The following is a 27,429-nucleotide window of genomic DNA, read 5'->3' on the forward strand; positions in this document are numbered from 1 at the left end:
CAGGAAGATCCCACATGCCGCAGAGCGGCTGGGTCCATGAACCATGGCCGCTGAGCCTGCACGTCCAGAGCCTGTGCTCTGCAATGGGAGAGGCCACAACAGTGAGAAGCCTGCATACCGCAAAAAAAAAAAAAAAAAAAAGGTCTATCGCAAAGAATCGATTTATGGACTGTGGAGGCTGGCTAGGCAAGTCTGAAATTCACAGGATGGGCTGGTTGGAAACTCGGGGGTACCAGCCATCCACAGGCAGAACTGCTTCTTCCAGGAAGACTCAGCTCTGCATATAAGGCCTTTCAACCAATTGGATCAGGCCCACCCAGATGATCTAGAATAGTCTCCCTTACATAAAGTCAACTGATTATGGACTTTAATCACATCTACAGAATCCCTTCACAGCAACACCTAGCTTAGTGCTTTTTTTAAAAAAAATAAATTTATTTATTTTTGGCTGCGTTGGGTCTTCGTTGCTGCACGCGGGCTTTCTCTAGTTGTGGCGAGCCGGGGCTACTCTTCGTTGCGGTTACACGGGCTTCTCCTTGTGGTGCCTTCTCTTGTTGTGGCTCGTGGGCTCTAGAGCATGGGTTCAGTAGTTGTGGCGCGCGGGCTTAGTTACTCCCCATGTGGGATCTTCCTGGACCAGGGCTCGAACCCGTGTCCCCTGCATTGGCAGGTGGATTCTTAACCACGGCGCCACCAGGGAAGTCCCTAGCTTAGTGCTTATTGAATAACTGGGGACTGTAGCCCAGCCAAGTTGACACATAACACTGACCTTCACAGTTATAAACCCGGGAGTGGGATTGAAACAAAAGGAGTCACTCACAAGTGTGCATCTTTATACATAATATCATTTCATTTGTCACAAGTGTGTCTTCCCTTTCTTATTGGAAGAACAAAAAGAAATGTTTGTTAAACTCTGAAAATCAATAAAATAATGAAATTAACTCTGCCCTCTACCCCCTTCTAAGGACCCACCACACGCTAACCCTGTCCCTGCCCCGACTCAGACAATTAAAGTTAAGAGCAGGTGTGTGTAAATACACACATACAAGAATTCTAACTTGGATTTCATGTCACTTTTGTAAAAAGTAGGCTCACATCGTTGACGTCGTTCTGTAACGTGCATTTTTTAAAATTAAGAATGCTTCATGGGATCCTCTCATGCTGGTACATTTAAGTCTAAAATCATTCATTATAATAGTTGCTTGATATTCTGTGGGATGCGGGAAGGTGTCATAACTTTGCAAACACTCCCACGTAGGTGGGTACTTGCTGTGTTTCTGGGTTTTGCCCCTTGCAAACAATGCTCCATACACATCCTTGAAGACATTTACCTTTGGTGCAGATGCTTTTATTTCTGTAGGACAGAATCCTGAAAGTGGAAGGCAGATCAACAGGCATGCATATTTTAAATGTCAACAGCTGTAGCAGATCCCTTCCTTAAGAAGCTGTAGCAAGCCACACTCCCACCAGCAATGTCCTATCAGGGAGTATCCATTTCCCTGCTTTCTCATCAGCACTGTTTTTTTTTTTTCAACATCTTTATTGGAGTGTAAGTGCTTTACAATATTGTATTAGTTTCTGCTGTATAACAAAGTGAATCAGCTGTACGTATATCCCCATATCCCCTCCCGCTTGCGTCTCCCTCCCACCCTCCCTATCCCGCCCCTCTAGGTGGTCACAAAGCACCCAGCTGATCTCCCTGTGCTGTTGTCCTCAAGCCCATTCTCTACGTCTGCGTCTTTATTCCTGTCCTGCCCCTAGGTTCGTCAGAACCATTTTTCTTTTTTAGATTCCATATATATGTGTTAGCATTCGGTATTTGTTTTTCTCTTTCTGACTTACTTCACTCTGTATGACAGACTCTAGGTCCATCCACCTCACTACAAATAACTCAGTTTCATTTCTTTTTATGGCTGAGTAATATTCCATTGTATGTATGTGCCACATCTTCTTTATCCATTCATCTGTCGATGGACACTTAGGTTGCTTCCATGTCCTGGCTATTGTAAATAGTGCTGCAATGAACATTGTGGTACATGACTCTTTTTGAATTACGGTTTTCTCTGGATATATGTCCTGTAGTGGGATTGACCAGCACTGATATTTTAACAATTGGGTTACTTCTTACCAACACAATGGGTAAAAAATACTTTCTCATCATTGCTTTGATCTGTATTTTTCCCTGTTGGCAAAGCTGACAAGTTTCCATCAGCTTAGTAACTATTTGCATTTTCTTCTCCGTGAACTGTCAGCTCATTCTTTGAGTGTTTTTCTATGGGGCCGTTGCCATTGCGCCATTAGCAGAATTAAGTCAGTTTTGGTAGGACTCTGCACATCAAAGCATGTCCCATTTGGGGTCCCCCATAGGCAGCAGATAAGAATTAGTTCTTTGGATCAGCGAGATCCATGTCCCCTGCTCACTTGAGTTTGTTCCTGGGGGAAGTTATCTCTCTTCTTGGACTCCAGTTTTCTGTCTTTAAAATGTGGTTAAGGGTTTCCTGGCACTCTTAGGGTTGTTGATTTAAGGAGAAAGATTTAAGGGGAAAATGCATGTCATGTGCCCGGCAAGTGGATGTCAGGTGCTGTTATCAGGGGTCAAGTCTACAGGAACATGGAATTGCTCGGTGGTCACGTGCAGCACACCTGGGGTGCTTTGTCAGCAATAGCCACAGGGGGTCATATGACCCTTAGAGAGGATCAAAGGCCGTGCACTGGGACAATGCTGTCACAGCAGAAGGGCCTGCTTCTTGCTGACTGGGCCATCCCTGAGTAGGGCCCAGGTACTCTCTGCCCGGGAGCCCCATTCTCTTGAATGATGGGGACCTCAAAAACTGGCTGGAACAGGGTAGCCTCTAGACAGGGGCCCTCGTTGGGTGGGGGGAGAGGAGAGCACAGGCCAGGATCCTGAATATGTAAGGTCTGCCCCTTTGCCGGGGGACCCAGGCAAGCTCCCATGTCTTCCTGGCTTCTGTAGTGCCTGGCACTGCACACAATCCTCTTAACAAGCCCAAATGATGCAAATGATCATTATCCCATTTTTACTGGGGCTCAGAGAGGTGAGGTCACTTCCCCAAGATCACACAGCCAGCAAATGATGGAGCTTGGATTTGAACCCAAGTCTGTCTGAACCCCCAACTCCATGTTCCAAGCCATTACCCCTCACAGTCTGGCTAATGAGGAATGTGACTGCCCTTGCTTCCAGTGGGTCAGTCCACAGTGAGCACATGGACCAAATGCCAATGGGATTCTCCATGGAGAGAATTCTCCATGGAGCGGCTTTAGACAAGCACAGCGTGCTTAGAAGGCATTAATGCTAAAAAGTAACGTTAACTGAGTGTTGTTTCAGGTGCTGTGCAAGGGTCTTATTTAATCTCCTGGCAGCCCTATGAGGTGGTAGGTCCTGTTCTTGGCCCCTTTATAGAGATGAATAAACTGAGACACAGAATGGCACATCAGTTTGGCCAAAGATCCCCAGGGAATGAGGGTTGGAGTGGGGACAAAGGGCCAAATCTGTCGGCACTACCTTTCGGAGGGCGGCGAGTAATGTTATCATAATTGGGAAAATAGTTTGGAATTGGTGGAGTGTGCCCTCTGATGGTGGCCACAATGGGCAGCGTCCACAGTGCTGCAGAACTTAGTTCAAATCCCCGTTTTGACATTTCCTGGTTGTGTGACCTGGGCAAATCACTTCACCTGCTTGTACCTCAGTTTCCCCACCTGTAAAATGCGGGTAGTAACAGTGGGGACTTCTTGGGTAGCTGTGAGGATTCCGTAATAGAAAGTGTTCACAGGTTATGATTGACAATGACGGTTACCAATGCCAAGGGAGTGTCCCTTTCCAGAGATGGGAAGGGAACTAGCGTGACCACTCTTGTCCAGCTCACCAAGGGTATGGGGAGTGGTGGAAGGGCACCCTCAAAGCTTTAGAAAGTTACTTTGGGGCAAATCAAGGACATCCCATTATCTCAAGCAACTCTCTTCACTGGCCTCCTTCACTGGCCTCCTTTATGTTTTTCCAAGACCACAACCGCCAGGACGTGTCAGAGCAGCCCAGTCTGCCTCTCCCATCATGGCTGTGACCACTTACCACATCTTGGCCCACCTCCCCCAAACCCTGTCTTTCTCATGCCCTTCACTCCCCAGCTCAGAAACCATCCATGGCTCTCCGAGGCTCCCAGAGCTCACCGTCCACCGTCTACCTTCAACCTACTCTTCCGAACTACCTCCCACTCTCATCCTCCGTTCACAGCAAGTCCACAAGCACACGCTCTGCAGGTGCCGAGCTCTGAGCCAGGCTCGGGGCAGGGAGAAAGCTGAAGATGGGGCTTGTCATCGGATCCAGCCAAGCCGGTTTACTCCCTGCCCCAGAATCAGCCTTGTAGAGGCTATACCGACTGCTGGGAATGCCCTCCCTTCTCTTTGATTCTAACCCTAACTCTATCCAAAGTTAGAAATGACAGAAACCAGCTGTGGGAAACCAGAGTGTGATGGATCTAACCTACCATTGCTTAAAGATGTAGATGCAGACATTGACATATGAATAGACATAGGGATATAGACATATAGAGAGAAACATATGGGTAGACAAATGGATATACTTACAGGCATATAAATAGGCATACACCTATTATGATCCCACCAGCAATGTACATGAGTTCCAATTTCTTCACATCCTCTCCAACTGTTATATTCTTTTTTCTTTTTAAAATTATAGCCATCCTAATTGACGTGAAGTGGTATTTCACTGTGGTTTTGATTTGCATTTCTCTAATGACTAATGATGCTGAGCATCTTTTCATGTACTTATTGGCGATTTGTTTATCTTCTTTAGAGAAATGTCTATTCAAGTCCCTTGCCCACCTTTTAACTGGGTTTTTGTATTTTTGTGGTTGAGTTGTAGGAGTTCTTTATATATTCTGGATTTTAAACCCTTGTTAGATGTATTATTTGCAAATATTTTCTCCCATCGTGTGGGTTGTCTTTTTACTCTCTTGATGCTGTCCTTTGAGGCACGGAAGATTTTAATCTAATGAAGTCCAATTCATCTTTTTCTTTTGTTACCTGTGCTTCTGGGGTCATATTTAAGAAACCATTGAAGTCCCCAACAGGGACTTCCCTGGTGGCGCAGTGGTTAAGAATCCACCTGCCAATGCAGGGGACACGGGTTTGAGCCCTGGTCTGGGAAGATCCCACATGCCTCGGAGCAACTAAGCCTGTGTGCCACAACTACTGAGCCTGCGTGCCACAACTACTGAGCCTGCTCACCACAACTACTGAAGCCTGTGTGCCTAGAGCCTGTGCTCCACAAGAGAAGCCACTGCGATGAGAAGCATGCGCACCGCAACAAAGAGTAGCCCCACTCGCCACAACTAGAGAAAGCCCCCACACAGCAACGGAGACCCAATGCAGCCAAATATAAATTAATTAATTAATTTAAAAAAAAAGAAACCATTGCCAAATCCAAGGTCATGCAAATTTTCCTCTAGGCTTTCTTCTAACAGTTTTATAGTTTTAGCTCTTAAAATTTAGGTCCTTGATCCACTTTAATTTTTGTGTATGGTATAAAGAAGGGGTCCAACTTCATTCTTTCATGTGGATATCTAGTTTTCTCAGCACCATTGGTTGAAGAGAACATTTTTCTTCATTGAATGATCTTGGCACCCTTGTCGAAAGTCAACTGACCGTAAATGTAAGCCTTTATTTCTGGGCTCTCAATTCTGTTCTATTGGTCTATATGTCTATTCTTCTGCAAATACTACTCTGTTTTGATTACAGTCACTTTGTACCAGTTTTGAAATCTAGGTCCCTTGAAACCCCTTATGAATTCCAGGATGAGTTTTCCCATTTCTGTAAAAAAAAAAAAAAAAAAAATACCGTTGGGATTTTGACAGGGATTGCACTGAATCTTTAATCTGTATATCCCTTTGGGTAGTATTGTTATCTTAACAATGTTAAATCTCCCAATTCATGAACAAAACTCCATTTATTTTTTTAGGATCTCCTGATTACCATTTTAATAGGGGATTCTTAAAAGTGGGAATGCCTACAGAACTCAAAGACTTGAATCCCTAATGGTCAAATTTGAGGTCGATGGGAAAGACTCATTTCTCTAATAGACACAGCATAGAATGATTTCAGAAATACCACAGATTACTTCAGTAGAATCTATCCAGTGTCCCTAGGCTTGGGGGAAGCCGAATTAAAAGACAAAAGTTGTTTCAGAGCCTTTGGTCTGCTTCTCCTTCTCTATTAGTGAGCAGTTAACGAACAGTATGTGGAAATAATAGCTTGCTGAAAGATGCTTTATCGCATAGATCATGACTCAGAATGAACCTCCTGCGATTGCACCACAGTGGCTTTAAGCGCTAACCATTTTCTAGGACTTTCCTGCTTTCTGCACAGGCTAGTTTAATTCTCTCGAAGACCACAAAATGGCAGCAAGAGCACGTCTACAAAGAGTTCAGGAGTGGAGGAAAAGATGGGTTGCACATGGTGGACCTGGGACTGACTATGAGTGGGAAGCTGCCCGAGGCCCATGGGTGGACACGCTCAATGTAAGAATAGCTATGGAATTGTTAGAATACCAACATTTTTCTATATTATACACCTGTAACTTATATAAAATTGTACATCAACTATACTTCAATTAAAAAAAAAGAAACAAAGGTTTACGTACAGACAGGTGTGTTGTGGCCATTTTTCAAAAGGCAAAATCTTTTTCGAAAATGTTCAACCAAAGAGAATGACTAAATTACATTCCCATGATGACTTATCCATATGATGGGATACAGTGACATCCATATGACGGAATATTATGGTGTTTTCAAAGAACATGAGAAAGGACATGTCATTCTCGTGATGACATGAGAAAGTATCCATGATTCCGTACTAAGTGGCGAAAGCGAGACGCTCTATAATAGAAGCATGATGATTCCATCTTTGTAAATATACATGTATTTGTATGGGTGCATAGAAAAACAGATGGAAGGTTAACCGAGATCCTTCCTGGGTGGTAGGGATCAGGGGTGACCATTAGAAGTGGGTTTCATTTTTTTCAAAATTCTCTAATACACCTGAATTAAATGTATAGTCTGAAAAAATACACACACACACACGAAAACCAGCATGTTCCTTTAATACTGCAGGTGGAGGAAATGAGGGGAAAATTAGGGATAGTAAAGATCTCTCTCCCCCATGTGAAGACACACCAAAAAGGCAGCCACCTGCAAGGCAGGAGGAGAGCCCTCGCCAGCACTCCCCCAGTTATATAGCCTTTTATAATAAGCTGGTAATCTAGTAAGTAAACTGCTCTTCTGGTTCTGGGAGCCATTCTAGAAGATTACTGAGCCTGAGGAGGGGGTCGTGGGAACCCCCGATTTATAACTAGTTGGTTAGAAGTACCGGAGGCCTGGACCCTGAAGTGGAGGTGGCGGCCGTACTGTGGGACTGAGCCCCTCACCCGTGGCGTCTGACATGGACTCCGGGTAGAGAGGGTCAGGATTGAATTGAGTTGTGGAACACACAGCTGGTGTCGGAGAATTGCTCAGTGTGAGAAAATCCCCCCACTCCCAATCTGGTGTCAGAAGTATTGGGAATTCTCGGGGGGTCCAGCGGTCGGGACTGGGCACTTTTGCTGCCAAGAGCCTGGGTTCGATCCCTGGTCGGGGAACTGGGGTCCTACAAACCGTGCAGCACAGCCAAAAAAAAAAGAAAGAAGCACTGGGACAGGTGTCAGAAATACTGAAGGCCGAGGAAAAAAAGAGTTTTCCCTCTTACGTGTGAGTCGCCTTCCCTGGACACAGGCTGGGCAGGCATGGAGTGACTGGTTCCGGAGCAGGGGAGGCCGGCTCCCCTCTGGGCCCAGGCCCCCAGCTGCTTACTGCCACCTGCCTGTGAGGCAGCAGCCGCTGAAACAAACGATCAGACATTTAGTGGCTCAAGACCACACAAGTTCATCAGCTCACAGTTCCGTGGTCAGAGGCCCAGCACGCCTCGCTGGTGTCTCTGCTCTGGGCGGCACAAGGCTGAAATCAAGGCGCTGGCCGGGCTGCGTTCCTTACCTGGAGGCTCTAAGGAGGGTCCGCCTACAGGTCACTCCGCTGGTTGGCTGAGTCCAGGTCCACGTGACTGCAGGACGGAGGTTCCTGTTTCCTTGCGGCTGTCAGCTCCTAGAAGCCTAGAACATTCCCTGACTCGGCCCTTCGAGCCGGCAACAACGGCTCCAATCCCTCACCTGCCTCTTCTTGAGCTGAGTCTCTCTGACTTCAGGTGGGACTGCTTCTCTGCTTTTAAGGGCTTGCAGAATTAGATGGGACCCACCTGAACCCACCTGAATAACTCAGGATCATCTCCCCATCTCCAGATCCTTAATCACATTTTCAAAGTCCCTTTGCCACATAAGGTAACATATTCACAGGTTCCAGGGATTAGGATGCAGACATCTTTGGGGGGTAATTATTTCACCTGCCACACCCCCCTCTTGCTTTCCCAGGTCTCTTGTGGTTTGTGGCAGTTTCCCCTCTCGCTGTCAGAGCTCATAGGGGTCACCCACTGGCTATCTTGTTCTCCCATTATTCTGGCATCACCATGGCCAAGTCCTGGGGAAGGATCCCTTTTCCTGACCAGCACCCCCAGCACAACAGCTGAGCTTTCTCCCTTCTCCGGATGATGACTTCCTGCTCTGGAGGAAGTGTGTGAGAGCAAAAGATCATGGAATTATGGGAATAAAGGGGCAGGTGAAGGGCTTCACTTTGGGAAAAGATCCCTCTTCTAAGACTTGGAGGAAAAGGAAGGAGTTAGTAATTGGGAAAATACAGAATGGTTGACAAATACCGTGCACATAAACCTGGACGAGAGCAAATGTTTTTAATAACGGAGGTCACACACGGAACGAGACTTCAGCAAGGCGAGGTGAGGCTTTACGAAGGACGTGGAGGTCTTGATTTCAAGAGGAGTTGAAGAAGCGAGGGAAGGAGCAGTGGGGGCCGTCAAGGGAAGAATGGGCTACTCTTTCACACAGTGACCGATTCTTTAAAAGCAACTGCCTGTCAGGGGTGGGGGAGGCCATGGACGTGCATTAAATTGTTCAGATGAGATTACAGAGAAGGAAGAGGACCAGAGTTTAGCTCCTCAGAACCGCCTCCTCAAGGGGCCTGAATGTGGCCAGTCATGGTATAAAGCACATGGTGGGATTTCCGCTCTCCTCTTCTGCCGAACAGAGCGGGCAGAGGGGGCGTCGTGCTTCAGACAGTGTTTGCGAGGACAAATAAACTTTGTGGGCCGACCCATTGACGATGATAATAACTTTTCCTAGAAAACAGCCTCGTGCCTTAGTCGTAAGCCAAATTTCTAATCATACCAGTCACCTGAAAAACATAGATTGTGGCCATCGGTCAAGCTATTTTGAATAGATTAGATAACTTAATAGTATTATTAGAAAATCAAAGCCCTATCTAGCAGGCCTACAGCAGTGCTTATAAGTCATCTTTCTAAATAAAGCACAATATTTATTATGTACAATGATTTTTGCTATCAGTCATGGCTAATACGTTATACCAATAATGATAATATGAACTAGAGTAATACCGTTCATTCAGGCTTGGGTTTGTAAATTTTGTAGTTTATTAACCATAAAAAAAAAAAAAAGCAGTTGCCTGGTGGTCTCTAGAAGTTTCTTCCAGCATTATTATTCCAGGAATCTACACCTTCTGAATAAGTGCATCTCACTGACAGTAGAATGTATCCCTGCTCCCCAACTTCCTGGTGACTGCACTGTCTAGAAAGAAAGAAATATACGTGCGAGAATAATACATATCCAAGCAGTTAGAACCATTGGTTAAAAGAGACAGAAAAAAAAACCAAAAAGAAAGAAGGAAGTGTATCTGAGAAGGTGACTACTACCAGGGACAGTTTTGGGTACTTGTTGACAGAGAACCTGATGGGGGAACCAAGTATACCTGGTGGCAGGTATCTTGGTTGGCAGTGGAGCTTTGGACAGGGGTGGCAGGCACTCTTGGCTGGCTGACCCAACTCTCACCCCCCTTTCTGGAGCCACTTTTCGGTTACAGGTAGCTGCAGCTTGAAATGTAAGAGAGTTTGCTGGATGAAGCTTCTAATAAGCTACCTGGGTGGGTATCCTCCCCCTTTCTGTTCCTCCAACCTCACCATGGACCCGCCACCTGGAGGTGCAATAGCCACTCTCAGTGCCACGAAGACTCAAATGAACGACTAAAGAGGGTGGAGCCAGGAAGAGCTGGGGATGAGTGTGCCCCAGGGGACCCTTGGTCACGTCTGGAGGCATTTTTGGTTGTTGCACTCGGGGGTGGTGCTACTGCATCTGGTGGGTAGAGACTTAACACTGCCCAAGACGGCCCCTACCACGAAGAGCTATCCAGCCCCAGTACCAAGTGCCACGGTGGAGGTGATCTGCTCCTGGGGAAAGTCCAGTGGAGCTGTTGTGCGAGTCCTAGGTTGCCTGCCTTAGGATTTCTTGTTATGGGAAGAAAAAACCCAGTCGTTTAGGCTCCTGAGTTGGGTTATCTGTTATTTGTGGCTGAGTGAATCCCAAGTTGCCATAGCAGGGAAGCTCTTTGATTTCGGCCTGTCCCAGGGTAATCTCCAGATGACACTTCCTTTAGATGATTCCTACTGGCATGTTCCACGATTGTATGGGACAACCCGACCCGTCTCGGAAACAGAGAGACAACAGCTATTCAGTAGCTTCTTCTGCTAGAAGATGCCAACACCAACGGTCCCCTCCACCCACGTCGCCAGTAGGATCGGCTGGGTCCAAGATCACAGGCCTAAACGAGAGATTAGAAGTCATTAGAGGCATGCTTTTTAGAACCAGTGGCCTCAGAATTGGGGGCCCATTCTACTCTTCGTAACAAAACAATGTGTCTTTCTAGCTTAGATGTCCGTAATTCAAATGTACCAATACAGTTCAAAGTGATTTCCTAGAATTAAATCATATCTGTCAGAAAAGTTTTGAAAGCTGTTCATTCTTATACACATGAAGGCATTCTATAAACATCTCTCCATGCTAGGGCAACTGAAATATAATGTATCATTTAATCAACTCTACTGTCAAGTAGGTCACACCCATGGTAGGCAAGCCAGGGTATCTTATTGTCTTTTTTTTTTTCTCCTCTATTCTTTCTCAATGTTTCTTTCTTTTCTCTCTTCTCTTTTCTTTTGCTTCCACTGTTTTGGTTCCCTGCTGCTGGTGCTAAGTGGATACACTAAGATTCCTTCCTATTCTTGAAGGATAAAGGTTTTGTGGGATGGAGGTTGGAAAGGGGAGATAAAACCTGATCTAATAAACAGCCTGCAGGATGCACCAGCAGCGAATAATAGCATTATTTCTCAGGAACACACTTCCAACTTCCACACCTTTTAGACCTGCTAATGAATCCATGCTTTTCCTTCTGACCTAGAAAGATGAAAGCAACTCAGGGACCTGGTACCTTGGTCCTTCCTTCTTTGTTCCTCCTGATGACAGTTCTCCTGCCTCCCTGGGATTTTACCCCTGGAGACTGTGGGCGGTTCTGACGGCCAGCACATTCCCTTCTCAGTTTCACAGGAGGAATAATGGATCAGGACCCCACGGGAGGTGAATTCAGGTCACCAAAATAGCGTTGGAGGGAATCAGGTTAAGAAATGGAGGGGGCTGAGGTTTGGGGCACCTGGTTCTCTGGATCTGGGTCGGGAGGAAGCGCCTCACAATCTCATCATCAAAGTTGTAGTTGACCATCCACAAGACACAGAGATGCTGCTAGTTTGTGACCAACTCCAGGACCGTCCGGAAACCTTCAGCCGTGTCAAAATCCTGCGCCCCGCTCCCCTGCTCCCAGGCGTAGATGGTAAGCAGGTCCAAGGCATATTTGGGGGGCAGAGACCCCTTTTGCTTCAGTTTGCTTCCACACTGAGGGAAGAGTGGGAACATCAGACGATACTGGTTAGAGCAGGAAGGTGAAATGAGCGTAGCAAGAGCCTTAGAGGGTGCACGTGAAGGACTGCTGGGGCCGCAGTAGGGCACCCAGGTCTCGAGACGCAGCGCTAGGACTGGTCTGGGAAGGGTCACTTTGCAGCTTAAAGGCAGCCCACGCAGGCTTCTTTGTTGTGCTTTGGCTGTATGTACCGTCCTAGAGTTATAACATAGTACCATTTACTAAAGACCCACTGTGTGCTAATTATGGGGCCAGACATTCCACCTACGTCATTCACTCCTGATCCCCCAGCATCCCTACACAGCGGGCAGAGGTCGCCATGCTGAAGTCATGGGGAAGTGAAGTGACTTGCTCAAGGTCACCCTGCAGCCCTGAGCACTCTGAGCACCCTGGGGCTGGGTGTAGACGTGGAAACCACAGGGTTCAGTCTCCTCGGGTTTCAGGAAGCTGGACACAGAAAGGAGACATCTCCTGAAAGAGGTGCTGTTGTGCTGGGTGTCTGCTGTCATGAGAATACTTAGAAACTACCCTGTGGCAGACGGATGGAAGTGGAGGGAGGCGAACCAGTATAGAAAATGCAGCCCCTGCTGCTGCCTGTCGCTTCAACCTGCCTTCCAAGAGGTAGCATCTGAGTCTATTAATTATGGACACCTAGCAGCAGATAAGCCATGCTGGTGACTTGCAGGCATGAAAATCCCAACTTCATCTGCCCTTTGGAGGCACGATAACTTGGATTCCTGCAGAATTCTTTGGGTGTCAGAGAAAAAGCAAAATAAACCATGTGTGGCAGCTTTGTTGGGAGGAGATGCTTACATCTGACCCATCTCAATGGGGTTAGTGATGGGAACTCCACAAAGATACTCAGGGTTAGGCATGGGAAGATTCTGTAATGTGGTCCAGCCCCCAGCATGGGAGACAGTGAGCACAAGTGCCGGTTTCATGGTCACAGAGTACTGATAAAAATAATAACCAGGTGGCCAGGACAAGAGCTGTCGTACCCATTTGTACCAGTCAGGCGAATCAAATCCTTCAGTTCCGTGGGCCGGGAGCAAACGAAATTGCGCTGTAGCTCCGTGAAACAGGTAGAAAATTCTCCCCCCAGGGTGTCTGAGGATTTATGCAAATAGATGAGGTCAGCATAGATCCTGGGGCTGGGTGTAGAGTCAGACTTCAGTTCACCTAACATGGGGAAGAAATTTACATTATGCTTTAATCTGTATAGAAAGTAACAGATTTCAAAACACTGTTGACAACTATAATTTAATTCTGGGAAATTATTTTGAACTCTATTAGTGTATGTGAATTACTGATGTCTAAGATATCGGGGGCATCTCCAGAGTAATGAGATATTAAAAATTACATGGTTTATATGAGTATAGGTGGTATTTATTATTAAAGCGTTATCTAGACCTGCACTGTCCAACAGGGTAGCCATCAGCCAAGGTGGCTATTTGCATTCAAACTCATTAAAGGAAAATCAAATGAGAAATTTAGTTCCTTACTCGAACTGGCAACATTTCAAGCTCTCAATAGATACAGAGCACAGATAGAGGACATTTTCGTTATCCCAGAAAGGCCTTCTAGATAGTGCTGATCTGAAGTTTGCCAACTGTGGCCCCCAGACTAAATCTGGCCGCCTGCTTGTTTTTGTAAATAAAGTTTCATCGGAACACAGTCACGCCCACTTATTAATGTATCGTCTATGGCTGTTTTCAAGCTACAAAGGCAGAGTTGAGCAGTTGTGACAGATACCTTATGGTCCTTAAAGCTGAAAATATTTGCTATCTTGCCTTTTATTTAAAAAGTTAGCTGACCCCCTATCTATATACTGTCATTTCCTCTCTAAAGACCCTAAGAACCATTCAGAGGGAAGGTACCAGAGTCTTCTTGATTTTGATTTGGAAAATGCCTGAAATAGCCTTGTTTTTTCGTTTTGTTTTGTTTTGTTTTTTTTGCGGTACGCGGGCCTCTCACTGTTGTGGCCTCTCCCGTTGCGGAGGACAGGTTCTGGACGCGCAGGCTCAGCGGCCACGGCTCACGGGCCCAGCCGCTGCGCGGCATGTCGGATCTTCCCAGACCGGGGCACCAAACCCGTGTCCCCTGCATCGGCAGACGGACTCTCAACCACTGCGCCACCAGCGAAGCCCTTCCTTGGTTTCTTTTAATACACCATTGTGTATCTGTCACTCACGAATTAAATTTCTAAAGGAGTTTTTGCCTAAGATGGAAGGCGAACACCCAGATTTCCTGTCTTTGCCTCAGAATTTCTCCCACAGTCTGTTTTTTCATTTCCTTCCCTACTACTTGAGGCATTTTATCTATAACTGTGTACTGAATTCCCGTGTACCCCATTCTTTGATAGATGTTGTGAATGACACCATGGGAGTATAAGATGTGGGTTCTGGCCGTCGTAGGGATAAAATAAACGAGAATGAAAATGTATACAGGTGTAAGGTATTGCTGTCATTATGAATGCCACCTGTTGGGGCACTGGACCAGGTCCGATCAGTAAGTCACGTGACTTCCCGCTCCCCCACCTCCCCCCATCACACCAGAATCCCTCTTCCTCCTCCAGAAGCTCAAATCTTAGGAGTCTTACCTAGGGCATTAAATGCAGGCCGCACATCAAAGTCAACACTTCCGTTGAGGACTTTGGATTTCAGAGTTAAGCTCAGCACCCGGGGAGCCTTCCATTTTGAAATCTCAAACTTCACTTCAAAATCCTTCTCCCGCTGACAGGCTTCCGGTTGCTTATGGATTTCCTTGATGATGTTGCATCTCTCGTTTTTCTGGGAGGTGTAGCTTTTCAGCGGGTCCGCGAACACAACAAGGTCGGCATCGGAGCCGCTCTTCAGAGCCGTGCCTTTGGCGGTTGACCACCCCCCCCCCCCCCCCCCGCGCCCCAGGGAAGCAAAGGCAACTGGAGATACAGCATTTTCTAGAGCCTGAGCCCTCACCCCCATGGGCTGGCGCCCGTTGGGCTAATTAATGAGGTTGCCGGGAGCGGTGCCACGTTCGAGTCTCCAGTTAGGGCTGATTCCGAAGCAGAGTGTTTCATTTTCCAAACAAATAGAATCATCTGGTTCCAAAGGTGGCTCATCTCATGCCATTTGATGTGTGAATTTGCCCACAAACAATGGATGGGCTAGTTATAAATGACCCGCTTCTCAAGTCAACTTCCTAAAGGTTTCTGGTAAGGACTAACGTAGCTTTACAGCCTCACAGACGTGGAGAACAAACTAGTGGTTACAGTGGGGAGAGGGAAGTGAGGAGGGGCACTACAGGGGTGGGGATGTAAGAGGTATACACTATTAGCAGTAAAATAAGCTACAAGGTTATATTGTACAACATGGGGTATATAGCCAATATTTTATAATAACTATAAATGGAGTATAACCTTTAAAAATTGTGAATCACTATACCATACACCTGTAACTTATATAATATTGTACAGCAACTGTACTTCAATAAACATAAATAAATTTTAAAAAGAGACCATAGTGAGAAAAAAAATCCTCAATAGTGAAAATCTAAAATTTTCCCCCTAGATAAAACAAAATTCGAATGGATCAATACGCAATGAGCAAATTTTAAACACAAGGCACTGTATTAATATCAGCTGAATGTGCTCTGTTAGACACTATATAGATCCCTTTGCATACTTGATCTTATGAAATACAGTCCTCAAGATGTCCATTTACAGTATACTCTGGACAAACAGACAAAAAAGAGTATGTAGCTTTATTTGAATTTCTGTGACCTGAAATAAATCAAACTAAGGCAAGCCTGACATCATCTCTTCCCTCCTGCAATCTGGGGACCATTGGATGAATACTCATCATTTAGATGCAGGGGTTGGCAAACTTTCCGTAAAGCATTAGCTGATACATATTTTAGGCTTTGTGGGCTACGTGTGTCTCTGCCACATAAGCTTCTACTTCCCGCTCCTCACTTTTCTCCCCCCCATCCTCCTCCTTTTCCCCTTCCTCTTCCTCCTCTCCCTTCTTCTCCTTCTTCTTCTTCAACTATGTAAAAATGTAAAACCGGGGCTTCCCTGGTGGCGCAGTGGTTGAGAGTCCGCCTGCCGATGCAGGGGACACGGGTTCATGCCCCAGTCTGGGAAGATCCCACATGCCGCGGAGCGGCTGGGCCCGTGAGCCATGGCCGCTGAGCCTGCGTGTCCGGAGCCTGTGCTCTGCAACAGGAGAGGCCACAACAGTGAGAGGCCCGTGTACCGCAAAAAAAAAAGTAAAACCACTCTTAGCTCGCTGGCCCTGGCTTGCCAGGCTCTGCACGAGGCAGCTTAGGCAGGCACACAGGTTCGTTCTGTCTGTTTTGTGAAGTTCTCCCTGAAGGCACAGCTCCTTAGCTGATGGGCTTCTTTGAGGGTGAGTCGGGGAGAAGCCAGCTTCGCAGGGAGCTCTCTCAATGCCACAACTTGGTGGGATTTGCTCTGAGCATCAACCCTCATGCATGTTTTCCTGGTTTTCCCCAGAAAGCTCATTTGATTTCTGCAAAAGCAATGTTTATTTTACCCATGGGTAGTGAATGCCTGGCTACATGGCCTAGGGGGCGAGGGGAGTGGAGCTTCCTGTACACAGGTGCTCCATTCATCCCTGGTCCATGCCACTTCATTCATGCAGCTGGTCTCCCGGGCCACAGCCCCCTCCCTGCATCCTCCAGGTGGCATCTCCCCCATCACCTCAGCAGACAACTCTTGCAACCAACTTCAGGAAGATAGAAAGCAACTTCTTATCGGCCAAAGGCTCTCTTCCTATTTTCTTCTTTGCTGTGTCATTAACGTTTCTTATTTATTTACTATCATGTTAATGAGAGGCTGGGGAAGCTGAGGACAAAATGAATGCTTCAACAATGGTTCACAGACCATGAACACAGCCAGTCTTGTTTTCCCTCAAATTAACCTCGTGAGACATTTTACTCATGGCGCGTGGGACGTCGGTACTGGTCCCCAGACCCGTCCCAGGGCAGCATGCACACAGATCTGTTTCTTTGCATCACGGCAAATGTTCTTGCTCACAGGTCAGCACTTTTCCCCCTCCCTTCTTGTGACCCTGGACACACAGTTATCTGGTTGGTGGCCAACAGACGGAGGCAAGTGTGTCAGCGCATGACCTTGGAGTCTTGGACAAGAATGGCCCCATCTGCTGAATCTCTAGCTCAGTTGATGGGATGAATTGAAACTAGGAAGACTGTCACTTTTTGTTTTAATACACATGGAGCTTAGAATCTGCTGTGGTTTGAATGGTGGCCCCCCCAAAAGAGATGTCTGCTGGCAACATGTGTGAATGTGATGTTATCCGGAAAAAGGGTCTTTATAGATGTAATGAAGTTAGGGATCTGCGGGCCCTAAATCCAATGACAAGTGTTCTTAGAAGGGAAGAGAAGAAAGACCCAGAGGAGAAGGGGACGGGGAGAGGGAGGCAGAGATTGGAGTGAGGCACCACAAGCCAAGCACCGGCAAGCGTTGCCAGCAGCTCGCGGAGGTTAACACAGAATCAGAAGTCTACTGTGATTAGAACTCGGCACTTTCACTGCCGTGGGCCGGGCTCAGTCCCTGGTCGGGGAACTAGGATGCCGCAAGCCGCACAATGTGCACCCCCCAAAAGTCTATTGCGAATGGCGTAAGCAGTGCATCAGCACCCTCCACTAAAAACCAGGGTCCTAGTTGCCCATCTCCCCTGCTTCCCTCCCTCACACTTTGTCCTCACACTTCCAGTGGTCAGGAGCATTGCAGAGTTACAGGAACGGCTTCGTCCCCGCCAATAACAAAGAGAAAGGCCATTGCTCACCTTGACAATCTTCTGACACTTTGTAGTTGAATGTCGAAAGCAATTTTCCTTAAGAAACTTACAGATGATGTCAGCAGCTTTCTTGATCTGATCTAGGAAAGTCCTGTTGGGCTGGAGAAGGTCCTTGATGAATTTGTCCAGAAGATGGCCTGGGGTCATGTAGAGCGGCACAGGCTGTGGAAGGAGCCCGCTGTGAGACGCCCCCTGCCAGCCGCCTGTCCCCCACCCCCGCTTCCTCCCCTGCCTGCTCTGCTCCCCCATCTCTCCCTCCTGCTCTCAACTCTCCTGCTGGTACCTTTGTCATCCTGAGTTCTTGCATTGACATATCCCAAGAGCATACCTGAGAGTTTCGGGTGGTACCCAAGATCCCCCAGAAACAGAACCTCTCCTAGTTGCTCTTCTTACCCTCTAGAAGGGATCTGGATCCTTCTCCCAACAGGTCTGTGAAGACCTGGCTCCAAATTACTGTCTAGTTTCCACTTTCTGTTCTGGGACCGTCCACAAATGGCCGGCACCTCTTGGCTTCTCGTACTGCTCTGTTCCTTCCTTATTTTCCCATTTATTACAGGTATTTTTGACTTCTGATGATCACATTATTCCTTTTTCAAGGTTCTATCAGCCTCTGTTAAACACCCTGTGCCCCGGTGGATTGGTTTCCCTGAACGGCCGTAACAAATCACGTTTCTAGACGTCTGCAGTCGAAGTGTAGGCAGGGCCGTGCTCCCTCCAAGGCTCTAGGGGAAATCCTTCCTGTGTCTTCCAGCTTCTGGAAGTCCACGGCCTTCCCTGGCTTGTGGCTGCATCACTCTGACCCCTGCCTCTCTTGTCACGTGGCTTTCTCCCTTCTGTGTCTGTGTCCCTGTGTGTCTCCTTATAAGGGCACCAGTCATTGGATTCAGGGTCCACACTGATCCAGGATGACCTCTTAACTGGTAATACCTGCAAAGACCCTACTTCCAAAGAAGGTCACATTCTGAGGATCTGGGTGGACATGAATTTTGCGGGACACTATTCAACCCTCCACACCAGGGGATGCTGTTCCGTCTAAGTGTGTTGAAGAGAAGGGCCGTCCTGGAGTCAGAGGGGCTGTGTGTTCAGTCTGAAGGGACAGTTACCTGTTCTCTAATCCAATGGGACCGTGGAGGGTGGGACCTGCTCACTCTCTGTACCTGTGGTCACTTTTGGAAGGAAGCCATATTCTGATGTCTAAATGGGGTCTGACATCTGCATAAAAGTGAAGTTCTCTCCTCTTCAGTAGAAAACATCAGATGGGATGCGCTCCATGGACCACAGGTCATGACACCTCACCTGAGCATCTTTTCTTCCCTGTTCTGCATGCTCTGGTCAGGCCTCAGTCTGCAGAGGCAGCCTACTTCTTGCTAGTGGGAGGGAGAATAGTGATATCCACCCCCACCGCCCAAAGTCCACGTCCTGCTCTACGACTATGTTACCCTGTATGGAAAATGGGACTTTGCAGATATAATCAAATTTGTGTTGATAGATGTGCTTCTCCTTTGGGGGATGGGAGGGGAAAACCCAATGCATCTGGCCCTTCATTAGTTCTCCCATTTGCAGCCTCACTTCTCGCTCTCGCCCCCAACGCCTGCTTCAGTAGAGCTCAGAGGTTGTCCCAGCATCTGCAAGGGTGACTGCCACCCACGTCTCTTGGGCTCTGCTCCATTTCATCTGTCACCACCTTCTCACCTGCTTTCTCTCTTGCAGAAACTAATTGAAGTCTCTCATCTGCAGGTGCCCGCCTTTTCTCTTTCTTCAATTTTGCACATTACTATCATTTTAATGGAAGGGGAGGTCCCTAATGGTGTGTTATAGACTGAATTGTGTCCCCCTAAAAGATATGTTGAAGTCCCAACCTCTAGACCCTATGAATGTGACCTTATATGGAAAAAGGGTCTTTGCAAACAGGTAATCAAGTTAAGACGAGGTCATTACTGTGGTCCCTAATCCAGTACGGCTGGTGTCCTTATAAGAAGAGGAGAGAGACACAGAGACAGACATGCCTGGAGGGAGGACATTGTGAAGACACACAAGAGAAGGCCATGTGACAACAGAGGCAGAGATCGGAGTGTTGCTGCCACAAGCCACGGACCGCGAACGGCCACCAGAAGCTGGAAGACGTGAGGAAGGACTTTTCCCTAGAGCCTTCAGAGGGAGCATGGCCCTGTCCACATCTTGATCCTGGATTCCTAGCCCCCCAAACTGTGAAAGAGTAAATTTCTGTTGCTTTAAGCCACCAGTGCATGGTGCTTTGTCATGGCACCTCTGGGAAACCAACTCACGGTGATCTTGGATAAGACTGCAGTCTGAGTATCGGGAGGGCCCTGCCTGCAGCAGGACACACGCTATATTGGAAAGCCCTCTCACCAGAACATTCCAGGACAGTCCAGGTGACTCGTTCAGCCTGAGAGAAGATAACCCGGTTTGAGCTTCTTGTTTTAGCAGCTGCCAGCAGGTGTTATCTTCGCTCACATTACTGGTTGGGTCAGTTGGATCCAAGATTACTGGCCTATGAATTTGATTAAAAAAAATCAGTTGGGAGAAGAAATCATCTTGGGGGAAAGAGGCCTGGACTGGGCATCTGGAAACCTGGATTTTTACCTCCTGCAGTTCCTCCCAATTGCTGAAGTGCTCTGTCTAAGATGTCTAGCCTCTCTGGTCCTGGTGTTCTCTGTGTCTAGTGTTCTCCGCTTTACAGGCATGTTCCATTCATAACCTAATAAAACGGTCTCCTCTTTCTGCTGACCCCTCCTCTCTTTGCCCCTTCCTTCTATGAGGGGAAGTGTTTGCTTTGGGACAAAATGTGACAATGGTTTAGAATGTGAAAAGCATCGAAGCGTCCCTCTTTCAGACAGACCTCTCTTTGCCTCCCTACCCACTGCTGCTGGCATTCTTTTGGTGCATGCTTGGCTGGGAAAGACAGGGATGCACCCTCATTCTAAGGGGGTACAGCCTGGCATGTACCTAAAGAGGTAAGGAGAGAGGGCCGTGGGAAGCTTGGTACCTCGGGGATCAGAGGTGGCCCAGCAGGATGCTGCGGACGGTCTTATCCTCAAAGTTGTAGTTGACTGTCCAGTAGACACATAGCTGCTCCTGCTTCCTGATAAGCTCCAGAACAGTCCTGATGCCTCAGTTATGTCAAAGTCTTCTGCTCCACACCCCTGTTCCCAGGCATAGACCGTAAGCAGCTCCAGCGCATACAGGGGCAGCAGGGATGAATCCTTCAGCTTTTCCTGGCACTGTGGAAGGAGAAAAGTGTAGCAGATAATTTGGAACCCAGTTCCGCCCATGCCAGGGGTCTGAAATCAAGAAACTAGAAGTCAAGGCTTCCCTGGTGGTGCAGTGGTTGAGAGTCCACCTGCCGATGCAGGGGACACGGGTTCGTGCCCCGGTCCGGGAAGATCCCACATGCCGTGGAGCGGCTGGGCCCGTGAGCCATGGCCACTGAGCCTGCGCGTCCGGAGCCTGTGCTCCGCAACGGGAGAGGCCACAGCAGTGAGAGGCCCGCGTACTGCAAAAAAAAAAAAAATAAATGAAACTAGAAGTCTATAGGAAGTCAGTGTCCCCTGTCAATGACTGAAATGATACATGGCTAAAATTCGATGGACTGACAACAAGTGTTGATAAGAATGTGGAGCACCTGAAATTGTCATACACTGCGGACAGGAGTGGGATTTGGTACAACCGTTTGGAAAAACTATTTGGGTGTATTTACTAAAGTTATATATATATATGTATATATTCCACAAATTTATTCATATATGCATGTGTATATGTATACACATATACATATATATTCATATATGTATATATACACAGATAAGGTATATATAATGTATATATGTAATGTGTGTATATATATAAGGTATATGTGTGTGTGTATATATGTATGTATCTATATACACACACACACACACACACACACATATATATAAAGTATACCTTATAGCACAGCAGTCTCACTCCTGCATATTTACCCAAGAGGAATGACTGCTTAAATTCACAAAAAGACATGTAGGGGAATATCCACTGTAACCTAATTCATAACAGCCCCAATTTGGGAATGACCCACATGTCCCTCAGCAGTAGAATGCATCCATGTACAGTGTATTAATGCAATGGAATAGTACAAAACAATGAAGAACCACTACTCCCTGCAACAACACAGACAAATCTCTCAGGCATAATATTGAGCAGAAGATGGCAAACACGAAGTACATGCAGTATGATTCCATTGACGTCAAGTTTAAAAACAAGCAAAACTAATTTGTGGTACCAGATGCTAGCATAGTGGTTTGTTTGGGGGAAGCATGGACTGGGAGTGTGCATCCCGCTGGAGTGCGGGAAATGTGCCCTATTTTGATCTGGGTGTTGCCTGAAAGGCTATAAAAACACATTGAGCTGTATTCTTTTCGTTTTCTTTGCCCACACGGCATGTGGGATCTTCGTTCTCCCACCAGGTTTGGAACCAGCACCCCCTGCACTGCGAGGACAGCATCTTAACCATGGGACCACCAGGAAATCCCTGAGCTGTATTCCTAACATTGTTGTACTTTACCGAACGTGAGTTATCTCAGTAAAAGGGAAACGGATAATAGCAATAAACATGCAATTTGACGTTTACCTTTTGACACCAGTACTTTACCAAGAGGATCAAATCCTTCAGCTTGCTGGGATGGTTGCTAAAAAACTTCTCCTGGAGTTCAGTGAAGCAGATCGAGAACTCACCGGGGCTGGCTTTCACCATATCCAAGGATCTTTTGAGCTCTCGATAGGTGCAGAGGCTGGGCTTCTCACTTAAGCCTGGTGTGAAACAGAAGCAGAACTTTTGGTTTTCATGGAACCTGGCCTGGGTGAGCCCACAAAGGCGGCTGGATGTGGTTTGGTAGCACACGTTCATTGCTTCATCTGTAAGAGGACTGGTGCATTTGCATAAAAGGTGAGGGGTGGCTTGTCCTGCTAGATAATAAAATGTAGTTAGGCTAATATTTAGTACAGAAAGTAATTTAAAAATTTCTCAGTAGTTTCCTTTTCTCAGAAAGCGACCATTATTGTTTCCGTCTAGGAAAGGTTATCTGTTTGGAATGTGTAGCTCTGCCGCTATCTGGTGGCAGCTTCTCGGTACTACATGTGAGGAAGAGCTGATTTCTCGTTCTCACATCGTTCTTTGCGAGATGGAGTGCAGCCAGCAGAGGGCGCTCTGGCCTAATCTCCAGCCACTGTGCTCTGAACCAGAGGACAGAACATAGGATTTCCTAGGAATTCTGAGTCACACTCTGTCTCTTCACCTTGACTCCAGCCTTCCTTTGAGTCAGGCACGTATACTCAACCCTTATCATCCTAAAGATCCTGCAAGTTAGCTGTTTCTAGCCTTGATCTTACAGTTGGCAGAAGTGGGTTAGTAGTAAGACCAGGATGAGAATTCAAGGCTGCCTACCTTGCAAACTGGTGCATTTTTCTCTGCACTAGGTCACCTTTCTGTGAATGTAAGTCGTCAGGGTGTGTGTGTGTGTGTGTGTGTGTGTGTGTGTGTGTCCACCTTGAAGGCACTGGGCCTGGGGCTTAAAAGACCTGGGCTTTTATTCTACTTCTGTCAGTAACTGGCTGTGTGGCCCTGGACACATTCATTTCGTTCTGCTTCCTCACTTGTTTTTTTTTTGTTTGTTTGTTTTTTGCGGTACGTGGGCCTCTCACTGTTGTGACCTCTCCCGTTGCGGAGCACAGGCTCCGGACGTGCAGGCTCAGCGGCCATGGCTCACGGGCCCAGCCGCTCCGCGGCATGTGGGATCTTCCCGGACCGGGGCACGAACCCGTGTCCCCTGCATCGGCAGGCGGACTCTCAACCACTGCGCCACCAGGGAAGCCCCTCACTTGTTTAATGAGGGGTTGAATTCCAGCTCTGGTATTTAAGTTTGTGATAATATATGTACCTATGCTTGAGACTAAGCTGTAACTATGCTTAGTCTCACCCATTCAATCAACCATCCATCCATCTATCCAGTCAACCATCCATCCATCCATCCATCCAAACAGTTGCCGATGGAAGATCTGTGCCTTGATGTTGACCTGATTAGAGGCACATTCCAAATACCTGCTCCAGCTGAACTTTTCCCAGATGTTTGCCCCATCCTCTATCTCTAACCAGCAATTATTCTAGTCTAAATCCTCCAGTGTAGTCCACAGAAGAGCAGCAATATCATGGCACTGGTTAGAAATATAGAATCCTGGACCCCAGTTTCCTGAATCAGAACCTGCATTTTAACAAGTTTCTCAGGTGCTTTGTGTGCGTGTCACAGTTTGAGATGCTCTACTCCAGGGTCTAGAACATTTCCTCCAAAGTCAACTAGGAGATAAGGGAGAAATTCTACAGAAGAGAGTAAGCTCAGGGTAGGAGGAATCTCCTCTTTTGAAAGTCAACGGTCTCTCGGGACTTTCCTGGTGGTCCAGTGGTTAAGACTCTGCACTTCCACTGCGGGGGGTGCAGGTTCCATCCCTGGTAGGGGAACTAAGATCCTGCATGCCACACAGTGAGAAAAGAAAGAAAGGAAAGAAAGAAAGAAAGAAAGGAAAGGAAGAAAGAAAGGAAGGAAGAGAGAGAGAGAAAGAGAGAGAGGGAAAGAGAGGAAGGAGGGAAAGTCTACGGTCCCTCATTTTGGAAAGCACCAGGGGTATTTATTCAGATGCCAGGCTATCTACCACCCCTTTTTCTGGCTTTGCTCTCTTGACAAGCCCCTCCAGACCTGAACCTCCACAGCCCCACACACACACAGGGGGGCTCACCCAGAGCGTTGAAGGCGGGCAGCATCTCGAAAGTGATGCTCTGCTGTTCTGTGGACAGCTGGATGGTGAGCTTGCCACTGATGCTCTGGATCTCCATCTTGGCTGCCAGCTTCATCGTGAGCTCACAGCGTTTCAACTGTGCCCAGATTTTGCTGAGGAAGTCATGTTGGTTTTTTTTCTGATCCTGGAATTTTTCAAGGCCACCGATGAAGATGACGAGGGTACCATCGGAGTTGCCCCTCAAGACCGTTCTCCGGCCATAGGAGCCACTCTGCCAGCAACAGAGAAGACTCTGAACCCTTTGGGGTCGCAGGGCACCCCGACAGGCAGAAATATTTCTCACCTCAAGCAAAAGCCCCAGATGTCAACATAGTCTAAAAGCGGAGTGGCAGATGTTCATTTGTCCACCCAAAGAACTGAATCAGGATACCCATAGCAGCACTTTAAAAAAAAATAAATTTATTTATTGTATTATTTATTTATTATTTTTGGCTGTGTTGGGTCTTTGTTGCTGCACGTGGGGGCTTTCTCTAGTTGCGGCGAACGGGGGCTACTCTTCGTTGTGGTGCACCAGTTTCTCATTGTGGTAGCTTCTCTCATTGTGCAGCACATGCTCTAGGCACGTGGGCTTCAGTAGCTGTGGCACGAGGGCTCAGTAGTTGTGGCTCACGGGCTCTAGAGCGCAGGCTCAGTCGTTGTGGCACATGGGCTTAGTTGCTCCACGGCATGTGGGAGCTTCCCGGACCAGGACTTGAACCCATGTCCCCTGCATTGGCAGGCGGATTCTCAACCACTGCGCCACCAGGGAAGCCTCATAGCAGCCCTTTTCCTACGAGCCCCAAACTGGAGGCAACTCGAATGGCCATCAGCAGTAGAATGGACAAATGTGGTGTATTCATACAGGGAACACATGACAGCAATGAAATGATAAACAACAGCTGCACACAACAACATAAATTTCGTCAACAGATGGGTCAAAAAAACCCACACACAGTGCATGATTTCTTTTATACAGGGTGACCAACCTGTCTGGTTTACCCTGGACATGCTCAGTTTTAGCACCAAGAGGCCCATGTCCCAGAAAACCCTTCAGTCCCGGGCAAACTGGGATGGTTGGTCACTCTATACAAAGTTTAAAAATAGGCAAAACTAATCTATGCTATGCTGTCAGAAGTCAGGAGAGTGGTTGCCTGGGGCTGGGGGTAGCGACTGGATGGGGGGTTCAGGGGCTCTTGGGTCGGGGGTGGGATATTTTATTTCTTGATCTGGGTGTAGGTTACACATGTATGTTGTTTGTGGCAATCCATCAGGCTGTACACTTAGATCAGTGCACTTTTTGTATGTATGATTAATATTTTAATTAGAAAAAAGTTAACAATATTGAGAGGTAGGATGGTATAGTGGTTAAGGGTGCACGCTCCCAAACAGATCACCTGGGCTTAAAATCCCAGGTCAGATGCCAACTATTAAATAACTTCTCCACGCTTCAGCTTCCTCATCTGGGCCAAGGTAGGAGACACCAAGTGTCCAGGTATCTTTACTGCTAGGGCTAGTGGGTGTGTGTGAGGGCAGAGGCCAGAAAGCACTGTGACTACAGAGAAGTGGGATTTCGGTGCCGGAGAGCATGGGGTTTGTGGTGGGCATCCATAAGCCCCTCCCCACCCTAGGGTCCTGGCCCCGTCCCAGCACCCTTTCTTCCCCAAAGGTCCAGAATCTTCAGGCTCAACCCTGGGGTTTGTGCCCATAGCACCAAATATTTCTAACTGATGACAGCTCCCCACCCCTTGCTGTTGAGAAGACACAGAGCATCCTTGGGTAGTTTTACTGAAGTCTTGTAGACTCAGTTTACTCCTCTGTAAAATGGGGAGAATAAAAACAATAAAAGTAACCACAGCTAATTTACTGCACTAACTTTGTACCAAGCCCTGTGCAAGAACATTATGGGCTTAAGCCTCATAACGCTTTGCAATGAGTATTATTTCTCTCCCATTTTACAAATTCAGATACCGAGGCACAGAGAGGTTAAACAACCTGCCCTGCGTCACATAGTAGTAAGGGGTAGAACCGGCTCCCCAACCTGTACTCTTAAACTCTACACCATATTCCACCATCTCACTTGAGTGTGGGGCTAGACAAGATGGTCTCTTGTGTGCCAAGGGCCCGGCACACGGTAGGTGCTCAGCACCAAGTAGCTCTGCCTTCTGGGTCCCAGAAGCCCTGACCCCAGCCTTCTACTCACTTTGGCCACGCCGGTCACCAGGGGGAACTGCTCAGCTTCCTGCAGGACTGCACAGATGGTGTCCACGGTCTGGTCGATCTGTTTCTGACAGTCTTCAAAGGGCCTCAGGTTGTCCTGGGTAAACTCACCCAGTTTCTGGGCAGGCCGTTCATAGAGATGGGACTCCCAGTTTCCCATTGCTCTGGCTGGCTGCTGAGATGACAGCTAATGGCAGAGCTGGAGGCAGAAGAGAATGAGGAACTCCTATGCCCGGAGACTGAAACCGAAACTCATGTCTGGGGAAAAGGAAACTCACAGAAACTTCCCAAGCCGGCTGCCTCAATCCAGGGTTTTGCCCTCCCCCAAGCTGTGAAGATCAGCCTCTCAGCTGCTCTCAAGGAATACTGACGGTTAAAAATGCAGCCTCCAGGGCTTCCCTGGTGGCGCAGTGGTTGAGAGTCCGCCTGCCGATGCAGGGGACACGGGTTCGTGCCCCGGTCCGGGAAGATCCCACATGCCGCGGAGCGGCTGGGCCCGTGAGCAATGGCCGCTGAGCCTGCGCGTCCGGAGCCTGTGCTCCGCAACGGGAGAGGCCACGACAGTGAGAGGCCCGCGTACTTAAAAAAAAAAAAAAAAAAAAAAAAATGCAGCCTCTGGA

General features: G+C 47.5%; 1 protein-coding gene across 1 annotated transcript; it reads right to left on the reverse strand.

Moving 5' to 3' along the window:
• Positions 1-8,848: 8,848 nt before the first annotated feature.
• OAS2 (2'-5'-oligoadenylate synthetase 2) lies at positions 8,849-27,383 on the reverse strand. The gene is given in 12 exon segments (XM_033836999.2): positions 8,849-10,802; positions 11,685-11,923; positions 12,947-12,960; positions 12,963-13,127; positions 14,548-14,832; positions 17,761-17,932; positions 20,141-20,282; positions 20,778-20,904; positions 20,907-21,012; positions 22,398-22,576; positions 24,554-24,824; positions 26,793-27,383. Coding segments are annotated over 12 exon segments (2,046 nt in total). The 5' UTR covers positions 26,970-27,383; the 3' UTR covers positions 8,849-10,633.
• Positions 27,384-27,429: the final 46 nt, after the last annotated feature.

Source organism: Tursiops truncatus, chromosome 13 (assembly GCF_011762595.2).
Source record: "Tursiops truncatus isolate mTurTru1 chromosome 13, mTurTru1.mat.Y, whole genome shotgun sequence".
NCBI classification, from domain to species: Eukaryota; Metazoa; Chordata; class Mammalia; order Artiodactyla; family Delphinidae; genus Tursiops; species Tursiops truncatus.